Raw genomic sequence first — 15,494 nt, forward strand, 5'->3', positions numbered from 1 at the left:
TACATCCAAGGATTGCAAGAGCTCTTTTGGCCGCTGCATCGCACTGGGTGCTCACGTTCAGCTGATTATCCACAATCACCACCCGAGTCTTTTTCAGAGTCGTTGCTTCCCAGGAGAGAGGCCCCCATCAACAATGTGATACATGCGAATATCATTCGGGGGTGTATTAACAGGAGGGGCGTATGTCTGACACGGGAGGTCATTGTCCTGCTCTACTTGGCACTGGTGAGGTCTCCGCTGGAGCACTGTGCCCAGCTCTGGGTCTCACACTTTAAGAAAGATGTGGACAAACTGGAGAAAGTCCAGAGAGAGCAACAAAAACGATCAACGGTTTAGAAAACTTGACTTATTGGGAAAATGGATATTTTTGAGAAAAGAAGACTGAGAGGGGACCTAATAACAGTCTTCACATATGTTAAGGGCTGTTATAAAGAGAGAACAGTGATCAATTGTCTCCATGTCTTTAAAAGGGGTACAAAGAGAACCTGGGGAATTATAGACCAGTCAGCCTACCTTCAATACCTAGATTTTATTTAGCGTGTGTACAGCGCCGTATTATTGCCTAGGCCAACAAGGCCTAGGCCTAGGGCGGAAAATTTGCAGGGGCGGAAGCTCCCCTCTGTGCCCCGCCCCCCTGCTCCAGCTCACCTCCGCCTCCTCTGCAAGCGCGCCGCCACGTCCTGTTTCTCTCCCCTCCCAGCGGTTGCGCCGCAAAACAGCTGTTTCGCGGGGCAGGGAGGGAAGAGGGAGAAGGGGGAATGCCGCACGCTGTGGGAAGAGGCGGGGCGGGGGATTTTGGGAAGGGATCCAATAGGGGAAGGTAGGGGGCGGAGTTGGGGCGGGGACTTTGGGGAGGGGGTTGGAATGGGCGTGGGAAAAGGGTGGAGTCGGGGCGGGGCCAGGGCGGCAATTATTTCCCGGCCTAGGGGCGGCAAAATTATTAATCCGCCACTGTGTGTGTATAGTCGTCTAGCCAAGCGATGGCATCTTCAGTGGCATGATGCAGTTCTTCTAGGCCATTGCTGAACCTAGTCAGCAGGCATGCAACGTGCATCGTCTGTGTTGCACCACGGCTGCACAAAAGGCTGTCCGGAAGGCCCCAGCGATACTGGTTGGCTGCACAAAGACCTTGCCTGGTCCGGAACCTGTTCAACAGGAACCATTGGTGACGGGGCAGGTCAAAACCAGGCGGGCAAATTGCAGGATTGGTGATGAGGGACTGGTTGGGGATAATAACTGATATCCACTCCTCTCGCCAGAGTATTTCCGCCCTAACATCCTGGCGTGGTGGATGAGACCATAATGGGCGACGTGATGGCAAACGTGCAGTTGGTGGTTTAAAAAGGTCACCGTGCAGCGGCAGGCTTGAGTTGGTGAGTAGTTTCTCCAGTAACTTGCCAGTGGCAACCGCTCGTCTGATCTGAGGAGGAGCAATATTGCTCAGAACTGGGAGCCATGGGAGTGGGGTCGGACACAGGGTGCCGGAGATGATGCACATAGCGGCATGTAACTGCGTATCCACCAGTTTGGTGTGTGACAATCGACTCCAAACTGGTGTGCAGGACTCCGCCAACGAATACGAGGTGGCAAGAGCTGACGTCTGCAAATTTGGAGCACGGGCACCCCATGACAAACCTGCCATTTTGTTAAGAGGATTGTTGTGTGTCTTAACTTTAGCCTAGAAAGATACCTAGAAAGATACTGATGATTAAACAATCAGTTTGTAAGCATTTAAAGGATAATAGGGTAATAAGGAACAGCCTGCATGGATTTGTGAAGAACAAATCACGCCAAACCAACCTAATTTCCTTCTTTGACAGGTTACTGGCCTAGTGGATATGGGAAACCAGTAGATGTGATACATCTTGATTTTGGTAAGGCTTTTGACACAGTACCACAAACTAGGGAAATGTGGTCTACACGGAATTACTATAAGGTTAGGTGCACAACTGAAAGACCATCCTCAAAGCGTATTCTGTCAGACTGCAAGGGCTTAGCTATCGGAGTCCCTTAGGTCTGGTACTATTCTTTCATTAATGACGTGAATAATAGAGTGGATGGAGAGTCTGCTTATAACCTTTGCAGACGACACCAGGCTGGGAGGGGGTTGCAAGCACTTTGGAGGACAGGATTAGAATTCAGAATGACCTTGACAAACTGGAGAATTGGGTTGAAATCAACAAGATGAAATTCAATAAAGATAAGTGCTAAGTACTTCACTTAGGAAGGAAAAATCAAATGCAAAAACACAAAACGGGGAATAACTGGCCAGGTAGTGTACTGCTGAAAGGGATCTGGGGGCTATAGTGGATCACAAATTGAATACAAGTCAACAATGTGGTGCAGCTGCTAACAATGTGAATATCATTCTCGGCTGTATCAACGGAAGCGTCATATGTAAGACACGGGAGGTAACTGTCCCGCTTTACTCAGCACTGCAGAGGCCTGAACTGAAGAACTGTGTCCAGTTCTGGTTGCCTCACTTTACATTTGCTGGGGGCAAATGGGAAAGAGTCCAGAGGAGCGCTACAACAATGCAAAAAGGTTTAGAAAACCCGACCGATGAGGAAAGGTTTAAAAAAAACAAAACAAAAACGGGACATGTTTAGTCTTGAGAAAAAGAGACTGAGGGCGGAGCTGATAACAATCTTCAAATATGTGAAGGGCTGTTATAAAGAGGACAGGGATCAATTGTTTTTCATGTCCACTGATGGTAGGACAAGAAGTGATGGTCTTAGTCTGCAGCAAGGGAGATTTAGATTAAGTATTAGGGAAAACTCTCACACTATAAGGGTAGTTCAGCTCTGGACCAGGCTTCCAAGGGAGCTCGTGGAATCCCCGTCATTGGAGGGTTTTAAGAAGAGGCTGGACAAACACCTGTCAGGGATGGTCCAGGTTTACTTGGTGCTGCCTCAGCTCAGGGGGCTGGACTTGATGACTTCTCAGGGTCTCTCCCAGCCCTACATTTCTATGACTCTATGATACCTGCAATTGAAGGGCCGGGGTGGGAGGAAGGGTCAATAGGGGGCCAGATTTCATTCACAAGCTCCTAAAGGGATTTCTAAAATGATGAAAAGTGACTTTGAAGTGATGCCTCAGGAAATTGAGCTGCAAAGTTTGAAAGGATACTGACAAAGACTTGGTAGGAAATCTGTCTTCATAACAAGAGTCAATGTAGGACATATTAACATATGGAGCTACTTTCCATCCCCCAGGGTAGAGGAACATTTTGGTTTGTATTAAACAACAGCAACAACATTGAGTATTATTATTTCCCTTGACGAAAAACAAACTGAAGCATTTCCTAGAGAAAAGGACAGTAGGACAACTTCCCCTTGAGTAGCTTTTGCGCAGTGAAGCTCCTAAAACACAGGTGTCACAGAAGCTGGGAATGGGCAACAGGTGATGGATCACTTGATGGTTACCTGTCCCTCTGGCAGGGCCGGTGCAACCCATTAGGCGACCTAGGTGGTCGCCTATGGCGCTACAGTTTGGGGGGGGGTGACCACGGCGGTATTTCGGTGGCGGGACCTTCCGCTGCCTCTGTGTGGGGCAGCATTACGGGGCTGGACCTTCCGCCGCCTAGGGCACCTGGCATTGGCCACTGGCAGAAGACAGGATACTGGGCTGGATGGACCTTTGGTCTGACCCAATATGGCCATTCTTATATGTTCTTATGTAGCACACAAAGCACTGGCAGGCCACCCCCTGTGGGTCGAGTGCACTGCTGCATTTGCATCTCCTGGTTTCCCATTCATCATCAGAACCTAACACCCGAGCGCCGTAGTGGCACACGGACCACTTTCTGCAGCCCGAGACTGACCTATAAATAAATTAGCAGGATTAAAATGTGTCTGTGATGGCGCACTAAGGCAATAGCAGGTGTGTGACTCATGCTGCATGCAGCAGTAATACCCAGAGCTCAGCTGGATGGTTATCAATAGCCTATAGATCTTGTCTGTTGCATCACAATGAGGCCTCCCATGTAACAGTGACTTCGAAGGAGCGAAATTCTGCTCCAGGAAGGAAAACCACCTCAGAGCTTATGAAGAAGGAAGGCTTTATCGCCAGACAGCTGGGTGGAACCCATGTTCAGTGGAACCCAACAGCATTTCCTCCTTGGCTAAGAGACAGCAGAAGCCATGCCAGAACCCATTTCCTAGTGTATTAATATCCAAGAAAGAGACTTTTAAATGACATGAAAAAAAAAGAGCCAGAAAACATCAGTGACTTGAATTGGTTCAGGGCACCCATTGGTTCTTACGTAGCCAGTATGGGCTGTAGGTGCTCAGTGTTGCATCAGAAGAAAATAATAAAGGTACAGACACTATGGGGCCTCAAGGCCTCTTTATACAGCTCTGGAAGTGTAATGGGGGCATAGTGTGGTTATACCTGTGTGCCCACCTTTACTCTGCTAGAATCATAGAATATTAGGATTGGAAGAGACCTCAGGAGGTCATCTAGTCCAACCCCCTGCTCAAAGCAGGACCAACACCAACTAAATCATCCCAGCCAAGGCTTTGTCAAGCCGGGCCTTAAAAACCTCTAAGAATGGAGATTCTACCACCTCCCTAGGTAACCCATTCCAGTGCTTCACCACCCTCCTAGTGAACTAGTGTTTCCAAATATCCAACCTAGACCTCCCCCACTGCAACTTGAGACCATTACTCCTTGTTCTGTCATCTGCCACCACTGAGAACAGCCGAGCTCCATCCTCTTTGGAACCCCCCTTCAGTTAGTTGAAGGCTGCTATCAAATCCTCCCTCACTCTTCTCTTCTGCAGACTAAATAAACCCAGTTCCCTCAGCCTGTCCTCGGAAGTCATGTGCCCCAGCCCCCTAGTCATTTTCATGAGGTGCAGTAACTTTGCTGTAAATGCGAATCAGGTTCCAGGGAGAGATTATGCATGCAGCCTGCTACCAAGGCATTTCCCCACTTTATGAAGTCTCCCATGCTACACTGACTGGTCTTCTTTGGGACCTGGAAGACGACAAACGTTATGGTTTTAACATCACTGCACACTCAGCACCTCTGAAAATCAGGCCAGAGGTGTCTGCAGAAATAAAGGCATCCCATATGACATGCAAAAGTCCAGTGAGCTGACTTTAAAGAATCCTTTTAAATTAAAAAAAAAAAAAAATCACAGGCCTTTAGCCAAAAAGGGTTTCCTGCCATGATAAAGGTTTGGCTAGTTTGGATTCTTTTCCTTATCTGAGTTATCCAAACTCCTTGGGGATTGTAAGACCCAGCTGGAGTATTTGTGACACTTGGTTTTACACATTTCCTGGTGCTGCCTCAAAAATCCCCCCTTGTGCCATTTGTACTAGTGTTCTGCAATCTGCACTGGGCTGTGCCTGGCCAGTTTCATAGAATCATAGAATATCAGAGTTGGAAGGGACCTCAAGAGGTCATCTAGTCCAAACCCCTGCTCAAAGCAGGACCAATTCCCAGCTAAATCATCCCAGAACGTTTCGTACATTAGCATTCAGTGCTTAATGTGTAGTGAAAGAGGTGCTGGGGCTCAAGCAATTTTTTTTACTTTCATAACTGATGCGCCAAGCCCAGAGGTGCCGGGGCTATGAAGTGCCAAGCCCAGAGGTGCCGGGGCTCAGCCCTGGCACAAATTAAGCATTGTCAGCGGTTTCCTAGCACAAGTGGTGGGATGTCCTATCTTCCACAGTGATTTGTACTCAGGGAAGTTGTGAAGCAAAACTATAAATTACATTGTGGACATTCTTCTGGACCCAAAGGGCTGGAAATATCATCTAACAAAAACCAAGGCAAGCTTAGTTTCTGGAATGCAGGCGCTATTTCTGCAGTTCCATTCATTTTCAGTGAACATGCAGGTCCAGCATCCCTAGTAACGGAACACAGAGCCGTCACCTCATCATAAGTTCAAATCCAGCGTTGCCGATGGTAGTGAGAAGATGCTTCTCGGATGTTGTTGAAGATTGATGGGCTACTTTGCTGCAGTAGTTTGTGCAAACCAAAAAGGAAGACAATTCGCAGACAGCATAAAGCGCCGTCAAATATATCACCAAACATGCTCAGGTAAATAATTATGTATTATTAATTCAATATGGTTCATTCCATTTTTTGCTAGCTCAGTTGGACATATTTATTATTTCTATTATTACTTCAAGTGCTGGTTTGATATGTTTCCTGAAATTGTGGTTCACAAGGCCAGAAAAGGCCATAAATCCCATATTTACTCTAATTCGATTAATAAAACACAGACACAAGCAGTATTTACAGTATGTTTTATACACAACTTTAGCATTTGTCTTTTGTATTGGATCAGAATAATTTAAAACTAATAGATACATAGTAGCTCCGAATAAAATAGGTTTTATTTGTTTGTTTAGAGAAGCAGGGAAAAAATATTTGAAGATGATGCACGAAAGGAAGGATTTTAGATGAAAGCGAGCTGGTGACAACTTCCTCACAGCATCTGGGGAAACCCTGAGAGGCAGACCCCACGACAGATGTGTGGCGCAGACAGAGGAACAGAAGCAGAGGTAGGAAGTGACCCAGGGAAGAGGCGTAAGGGCGCCCATTCCGAGGCCATGTAGCTGGACTATTATTTTGATGGGTCTTGGGTTAGAACCTGGTGGAATAGGGCGGGCCCAGGTTACTCTACCCTCAGCCACTAACTTACACTACTAGACACGACACTACCACAGACTCTAGCTGCTATGGAAGGCAGCCATTGATTCTCGCTATTGGGCCACATAATCCTGAGTATCGCCACTAGGAGGTGCCGCTAGCCTTAGTCACAACCCCCCCTCCCCCAACACACCCTGCCAATGGCTATAGATCAAGCGACAACATCCAAAGCTGCCACTAATTTCTATGACTTGGAGGATCAGGGGGCATCTGCATCAGACTTAAGAATTGTTGGGAAACAATTTCTCAGTGATCCATTGCATGAACTGTATCCACTGCATAGATACCCAACAGCGGCTAAGTTTTTGATCTAATTTAATACGACACTGCCAAGCTCTGCTCCTGTGGAAAGACTATTCTGTAGCACTGGAGAAATTCTTCTGCCAAGAAAGAACCAACGTCAGGATGATATGTTTGAGATTATGCTATTATTGAAGAAAAATGCCCATTTTATGGAATGATATGCTGTCTGTATAAACACACACACACACAGGAAAGGAAATTTATAAGTTTATTTATATTTTTAAGAGATTTTTTTTTTCATTAATTGTTGCTCTTTTCCTTCTCTTCCACTGTGTGCTTACATTATTTAGATAGTTGACCATATACGGAGCAGACAATTGCAGTGAATACGGGAGTTGAAAGTACTTGAGCTTACAGTGGAACTTTTATGTATAAAGACTAGGGTTGACAAGTGATTAAAAAAATTAATTGTGATTAAAAAAATTAATTGCGATGAATCACACTGTTAAAGAATAATAGAATACCAATTGAAATGTATTACATATTTTGGATGTTTTTCTACATTTTCAAATATATTGATTTCAGTTACAACACAGAATACAAAATGTGCAGGGCTCACTATATTTTATCATTTTTATTATGAACATTTGCACTGTAAAAATGATAAACAAAGAAATAGTATTTTTCAATTCACCTCGTACAAGTACTGTAGTGCAATCTCTTTATAGTGAAAGTGCAACTTACAAATGTAGATTTTTTTTTGCACTCAAAAAACAAAACAATGTTAAACTTTAGAGCCTACAAGTCCACTCAGTCCTACTTCTTGTTCAGCCAATCGCTAAGACAAACAAGTTTGTTTACATTTATGGGAGATAATGCTGCCCGCTTCTTGTTTACAGTGTCACCTGAAAGTGACAACAGGTGTTTGAATGGCACTGTTGTAGCCAGCATTACAAGGTATTCACATGCCAGATGCACTAAAGATTCATGTGTATTGGTATTCATATTAAATTGGCATTCTATTGTTTAAGAGTGTGATTAAAAGTCTGATTAATCGTGATTAATTTTTTTAATCGTGATTCTTTTTTTGAGTTAATTGCGTGAGTTAAGTATTTATTAGGGCTGTCGATTAATCGCAGTTAAGTACTATTTCCATGGCACACTTGTACTTATAAATACTTCTGTAATGGTGCACTTGGCACTTCTACATAAGTCCTTTTTACATAAGCCTCAGGGTACAATCACAATTAGCTCTACGCACCTTTACTGGCTGTCTCAGCAGTGAGACTTGGATTGTGTCTGCACTGCAATCAGGAGGTGTGATCTAGTTTGGATCAGTGCCTAGAGGACGAGCAAGTGTAACATGGGAAGCTTCATAAAGTGGGGAATGTTTTCCTAGGAGGTGCATGGAAAAACCTCTCAGGTATGTCTATCCGTGCTGCAGTCACACCTTCCAACTGCAGTATAGACATGCCCTTAATGGAAACGGATTGGTTCTTTCCGTTTTTAGGGTGGTCTTTCCACTCAGGAATGAGGGACATTGGTGCTCTGCTCTGGCCCATTCTGTACCTGTTCTCCAGAACCTAGAGGACTTTTGCTGCCAGGCCTGACAATTAGGCACCTGCCACCAGCTCTGAAAATACAGGGGCGGGGGAATTTGAACAGAAACCCAGCTACCACTTGACTTCTACCAATACACCCCCCCCCCCACCCCGCATAATACCTGGCCATCCAGCAGCGTGTTAATGCAGCCCTGATTGTTTCTTAGTGGAAAACTACTTCGACATCTAGAGGTAAGCGGTAATGATCAATAACAGTGCCACCACAGGGTGTTCTTGATTAATCATTTGCCACTGGCTTAATCTAACAAGTCAAACAGATTAATCCCCTTTCATCAATACGCCAATAATGGCTCCTCCATCCACTGTTATTTCCAGTTTCCCACTGATCATGTGTGGTTTTAATTCCACTCATTTCATTAGAAAGGATAATAAATTAGTTGTTTAACCGCAGCGGATTTTCTTTCTGCCAACAGGATGCAGTGTGTGCAGAAGATAGATAACACACCAACCCACTCATACATCAATGTATTCTATTAAAGGGGGCAGGGGGCCTTATTCGCTTTCTGTTCTCCCTTTCCCATGTGCCAGAATCCTGCTAGCCACGGCGCCATCTCATGACGGGTTTAACGGAGATGTTATGTGCTAGGATTTTTCGGGCAGCTTTGTCTAGGGGAAATGGTAATCATTTTAATATACGGGAGTGCTGCTATACTTCGTGGCGGTTGCTTCTGATCTCTCTCCCCATCTCTCTCACTCATACACACACAGCCAATTTTTGCAGTACTGCTTTCAGTTACATAACCGATGCAATAGCTTAGCGCCAACCTAGGAGAGTGGCTTTTTTGCCGCCTGTGCTCACACACTGCACGCTAAACCCGGACGTGCACACGCACAAGGCTAGACACTTGACAGGGATACATAAGCTGCACGGAAGCACACAGGCACTTGCTGAGTGCTTAAATATTCAGTGGCACAGGGAGAGGGATTAGGATTGTGGGTAGGTGCCCTTGCTACCAGGCTATAGAGGCATTCTCTTGCTTGCTCAATGACTACAAGTATTTCAGACCAAGTGGAACAGCTTCAACAGGAAAAAATGAGAGAGCTTCCTTGCGCCCACTTCACAGTACCTATAGCCTGGTGTGTAGGGTACTTACCTACAACATAGAACAGTGGTTCTCAACCAGGGGTACGTGTACCTCTGGGGGTACTCAGAAGTCTTCCAGGGGGTACATCAACTCATCTAGAGATTTGCCTAGTTTTCCAACAGGCTACATAAAAAGCACTAGTAAAGTCAGTAGTACAAACTAAAATTTCATACAGACAAGGACTTGTTTATACTGCTCTATAGATCAAACACTGAAGTGCAAGTACAATATTTATATTCCAGTTGATTTACGTTATAATTATATGGGAAAAATGAGAAAGTCAGCAATGTTTCAGTAACAGTGTGGCTGTGAGTCTTTTCGATTTTTATGTCTGATTTTGCAAGCAAGTAGTTTTGAAGGGAGGTGAAACGTGGGGTATGCAAGACAAATCAGACTCCTGCAAGGAGTACACTAGTCTGTAAAGGTTGAGCGCCACTGGGAGACCCACATTCAGGAAGGGATAGCTGAGTGAGTGAGTATTGATCTGCTAAACCCAGGGTTGTGAGTTCAATCCTTGAGGGGGTCACTTAGGGATCTGGGGCAAAAATCTGTCAGGGACGGTACTTGGTCCTGCTGTGAAGGCAGGGCACTAGACTCAATGACCTTTCAAGGTCCCTTCCAGTTCTATGAGATAGGTATATCTCCATATAACAAATCCCTGCTCTACAGTACAGACTTGAACCAACATTTCTCTACTCCCAGGTTATAATCACAGAGCCGGCAGTGCCCCCCTAGCAGAGTTTTGTCAATCTAGCCCTTCATTTCCTTTGCTTTTATTAAAAACACCTGGAACGTTTTGTTTGACCTGACCCGAAACGTTTTTGGATTTTTCAGACCAGCCAGCAAACCAGAAAATCAGTTCTTGGGCCAGCTTTTCTAGCAAGCCGGCCTGGCAACATTGCACATGTATTCACACACACACACACAAAGATACTACACACCGAACTCATGCAAACACCCGCCTGCTGCCTAGCCAAAGACACTCCCGACTGCACATGCGCTGTGATCTCAGAAGCCGTCCCACTTAGTGAAATCAGCTGAAGTCCCTGCAGAAATATAGATTTGTTTCAAGCCAGTAGTTTAATGTGGCACCATGAAAAATCAGAAGACACTTGCTAGTAACGATGCACATTAATGGGGTGCAACATGGTCCATGTACCATGCTCAATATGGACCTTACCTAGGTTGTGGCATTGTAATATTAATGAAAATGTGACACCGACAGACCCGGGTTGGCAGGTGGGATTGAACCTGGGACCTCTGAAGCTTAATGCATGAGCCTCTACGGCATGAATTAAAAGCCACACGGCCCATAGCGCACGTTCTAGCAGACTCATTAATCTCTAAGTGGTCTCGTGCTATTAGAGGGAACAGAACTCCACACCCAGGTGGTGTGTGGGTTACAAAAACCTGAACGGGTGTCAGCAGACTCCAAACCCTTCCCTGAATTCAATGGAGCTATGCCAGGGATGACCTTGGCATTTGTACATGATTATTTAAGGAGCAAATCAATGTGCAGAATGCCACATTCTGTCTTTAGCCTAACTAAGGGCAATGCCCAGACAGCGAGACAGAAAGGAGTTTTCAGTAGGTACAGTGGAGTTTTGGTGGCAGCCCCAGCGGCAAAGCACAGCGAGCCCGGCGCATTATTGACACTCTGATGAGTTCACGGGCTCTGACAGACACGTGACAGGAGACGGGAAGCGAATTCCATGCCCCGGATGCTCCTTTCCACTCCCTGTCCCTCCACAATGATCAGATTGTTCATTGTCATTGTGGGCATGTATATCACTGCTCCTTAAGCCTCCTTTCATCATGAGAACAGGTTCTGTGACTTGAGAGGCGCACTCCAGGAGGCCAAGTTAAACACACTCAACCGACTCCTGCTTAGGGTTACCATATTTTGTGCCTCCTAATGGAGGACACTCCCGGGGGGCCCGGCCCCGCCCCCAGCCCCGCCCCCGCCCCCGCCCCCACTCCGCCCCCTCCCAAAGTCTCCGCCCCCTCCCCTGCTTCCCGCGAACATTTAATTCGCGGGAAGCCTGAAGCAGGTATGGGGGTGTGTGTGGGGGGGAGGAGGCGCGGCCCCGGCCGACCACCCCCGGCTCCCAGCCCCGCGGGCCCGGCTCCCCGACCCCGGCCCGGCTCCCAGCCCCGCGGGCCCGGCCCGGCTCCCCGAGCCCGGCTCCCCGGCTCCCCGACCCGAGCCCGGCTCCCCGGCTCCCCGACCCCGGCCCGGCTCCCCGACCCCGGCCCGGCTCCCCGCCCCGCGGGCCCGGCCCGGCTCCCCAAGCCCGGCTCCCCGACCCCGAGCCCGGCTCCCCGGCCCCGCGCGCCCGGCCCGGCTCCCGGCCCGGCACCATGCCCCCGGCCCCGCACAAAGAGGCCCCGGCCGAGCCTCCCGATTTTCCCGGACATGCCCGGCTTTTGGGGATTTCCCCCCGGACGGGGATTTGAGCCCCCAAAAGCCGGACATATCCGGGAAAATCCGGACGTATGGTAACCCTACTCCTGCTGCTCTAAGAACACTGCTAGTGTACTGGATGAGGCCAATATAATCAAATTCCACACCACCACCACAACAGATTTCACTGTGTGCATGATTTCTAGGCCAGGCTGATCTACGCTCAGGTCGGGTGTGCAGGGAATACAAGAAATTGCACGGCTGCCAGAGATGACACGTAACTGCGGATGGTGGGCGGACATAATTGAAAGGCTCTGGGTGGGCATGTGACCGCTCCACACATAGACTCTGCCTCCAGCCCTTGACTCAGGCCCATGGAGCGAGATGAGGGGGAGGAGCTCAGCCAGCCACTCCCTCCTTGTGATTCCCAGACACATGGTGAGTGCTGCCGCCAAGGGGAGCCGCTGCCTCCTCGCTGCTGTGGGTCCCGGTGGGAGGCAGCCCGAGAAATCTAGGGGGCCACATGACCCTGTGTGCCCCCCAATGCGTCACCTCTGACGGCTGCACCGGGGTCACTTGGAATAGCAGCTCTGGCATTCTCTGCACCCTGGGGAGCATGGGGGCTGTTCCCTCCAGCACCCGCCAGAGAGGAGGATACCGCAAAAGGGGAGGAGTCATACCCCTGCCTCGCCCCTTCCCCCCGAGGTGGGGCGGGAGTGAGCAAACTAACAGATGCAGCAAATGGCCAAGACTCAGCCCAGCACAAACATGGAAGTTGTGGAGTTGAGTTGAACTCAAGGGTTTTGGGTCTTCCAGCTCCCAGAGAGGAGCAGGATATGTGGTAGGAAGGACGCAGTGAGCAGGTCAATGCCCAGCTCTCTGCATGTGGAGTCTGCAAAGATCCATCCCTTACCTACTGTCTGATTGTCCAGGCCGGAGTCCGCCAGGCATTTCTCATGCTCGTGTTCGATCGCCAGCATGATGATGCACTCAGGATGTGTGCTTGACACCTACAGAAAGGGCAGAGAGAGAGACTGTCAGTAAATTATCGGCCCATCCATTCTCCATGGCACATTTATAGCTAAAGACACTCCCCTGGGCCAAGTAAAAAAAATAAAACAGATTGAACCAAGTGTCTTTTTATGACTGTTTAGGAGAAATAGTTGAGTAACCTAACGGCGGCCAAAGGACTATGACTTAACTCAGGCAGCTATGCTCCTGTCTGCCTTAAACAGCCCTAGCTATCCGATTGTGCTCCACTACCAATTGACAGCACTTACATTTTCTTGTTCACTCCAGGGACGTCTATACAGCAGCTAAACTGACCAGGGCTCGCCGGTCTTGGGCTGCAGGGCTGTAAAATTGCTGTGTAGATGTTCAGGCTTGGGCTGGAGCCCAAGCTCTGGGACCCTGCAATGGGGGAGGGTCCCAGAGCCCCGAGCCTGAATGTCTACATAGCAGTTTTTAGGCTACCAGGACTTGGGCTAGCAGGGCTGAGTCAACTGACCTTTACCAGCTGCGAGTCTTTTATTGCAGTGGAGACTCACCATCAGAGCCCTGCTGGACTGGCTTGACATGACCAATGGTACCGAGGTGTTTCAGATGGGAGGCTAGAAATTCACACTGAGCCTGTCCCTACCATGACGCTTTCCCCATATTTACATAGCGTGCTTAGTGAATGACAATTTGCTGCCCCAGCTCCCCAGAATTACAGCTGTGAACTCAAGCAACTAAAAAAAAAAAAACAACCCAGGAAATTCCTAATGTTAAGATTGTTCCGGCAGTTTTTACTTGGCCAGACTGTGTACTAGGATTTATATTATAGTAGGGTCTAATGGACCAGGTAAAGAATCAGAGACCCTTTGTCCTGTATATTTTATAAGATACAGTAATAGCTAAGTATATTGCATGAAGGTTTACATTTAAAAAAGGAATAAGGAGTTGGATGGATTCTCTCTCTCTCTCTCACACACACACACACACACACACACACACACACACACACACACACACACACACACACACAGAGTTGTGATAACGTTACCAGTACCTTATTGATTTAGGTGAAATTCCTAACTTTGTTTATTATTTCTATTGCTGTAGCACCTCCAAGCCTCACTGGGGGATCAGGGTCTCATTGTGCAAGGTGCTGTACGAACACGTAACAACAGACAGAGAAACATCGAGAGAAAACAACTGACGACAACACGCACGCTGGGAACAGCCAATGTGACAAGTAGAGGATGAGCCTAGAAGCGTAACGAGCAGCAGTCATCGCCCGCCCGCTGCCTAACTCTTGTAGGCAAAAGGAGAAAGGCGAGACTTGAAGGCAGGAAGAGCCGCTTCGTAGCTGATCTCACAATCTTAGCGAGATGCTAAAGTAAAGTAAATATTTTTATTTGCAGAAAAATTTGACCTCCAGATTTTTTCTTTGTTGTCTTATGCTGTTTACTGACTCCACTGGCAATGTTTGTCAATTATTTTCCCACCTCACTGTTTTCGAGTATAGTTTATAAACTGGGAGAGCTAGTGAATTCTTTGAGCTAACAGTTGCTTTCTGTGTATAGTCCTGCAAGTGCAGTTCTTTGGGGTAAATTATCACGTCACTTCTCAGGTTAACTCCCTTTTTCTCATCATCATTAATCCTCTCTCACCTAAACTCTTATCTAATGTCCTCTCTTATGTAGGGCTTGGGCCTGGTCTACACTATAGAATTAGGTTGACATAAGGCAGCTTACGTCAACCTATCTCTGTAATCATCTACACTAAAAAGTAGCTCTCACCTATGTAACTCGCCCACTACACTGACTTAACTCCACCTCCGTGAGAGGCCTTGCGCTTATGTCGATGTAGCTATGTTGATGCAGTGTCGGTGTAGACACTGCGTTGCTTACATCAACGGTTGCTGCCTTTCAGAAACTGTCCCACAATGCCCCACACTGGCAGTCAAAAAAGCAAATAGGATGTTAGGAATCATTAAAAAAAGGGATAGAGAATGAGATGGAGAATATCTTATTGCCCTTATATAAATCCGTGGCACGCCCACATCTTGAATACTGCGTACAGATGTGGTCTACTCATCTCAAAAAAGAGATGAGGGGGGAGGGCTAGCTCAGTGGTTTGAGCATTAGCCTGCTAAACCCAGGATTGTGAGTTCAATCCTTGAGGGGGCCATCTGGGGATTTAGTTAGAGATTGTACTGCTTTGAGCAGGGGGTTGAAGTAGATGACCTCCTGAGGTCTATTCTATAATTGATATTCTAAGATATACTGGCATTAGAGAAGGGCAACTAAAATGATTAGGGGTTTGGAACGCGTCCCATATGAGGAGAGATTAAAGAGGCTAGGACTTTTCATCTTGGAAAAGAGGAGACTGAGGGGAGGATATGATAGAGGTATATAAAATCATGAGTGGTGTGGAGAAAGTGAATAAGGAAAAGTTATGCACTTGTTCCCATAATATAAGAACTAGGGG

The 15,494-nt window shown here is 47.3% G+C and overlaps 1 protein-coding gene across 3 annotated transcripts in view; it reads right to left on the bottom strand.

The window, feature by feature from the left end:
* The window catches only part of VIPR1 (vasoactive intestinal peptide receptor 1), a 175,046-nt gene that overhangs the window by 101,455 nt on the left and 58,097 nt on the right, over positions 1–15,494 (bottom strand). For 2 of the 3 annotated variants that reach the window (XM_065582637.1, XM_065582636.1), the window contains exon 2: positions 12,934–13,030. In XM_065582637.1, the coding sequence (XP_065438709.1) occupies positions 12,934–13,030 (97 nt within the window). The remainder of the gene's footprint in view (positions 1–12,933; positions 13,031–15,494) is intronic. The other variant, XM_065582638.1, reaches the window with a different exon arrangement.

The sequence above is a fragment of the Chrysemys picta genome, chromosome 2 (genome assembly GCF_011386835.1).
Source record: "Chrysemys picta bellii isolate R12L10 chromosome 2, ASM1138683v2, whole genome shotgun sequence".
Taxonomy (NCBI): Eukaryota; Metazoa; Chordata; order Testudines; family Emydidae; genus Chrysemys; species Chrysemys picta.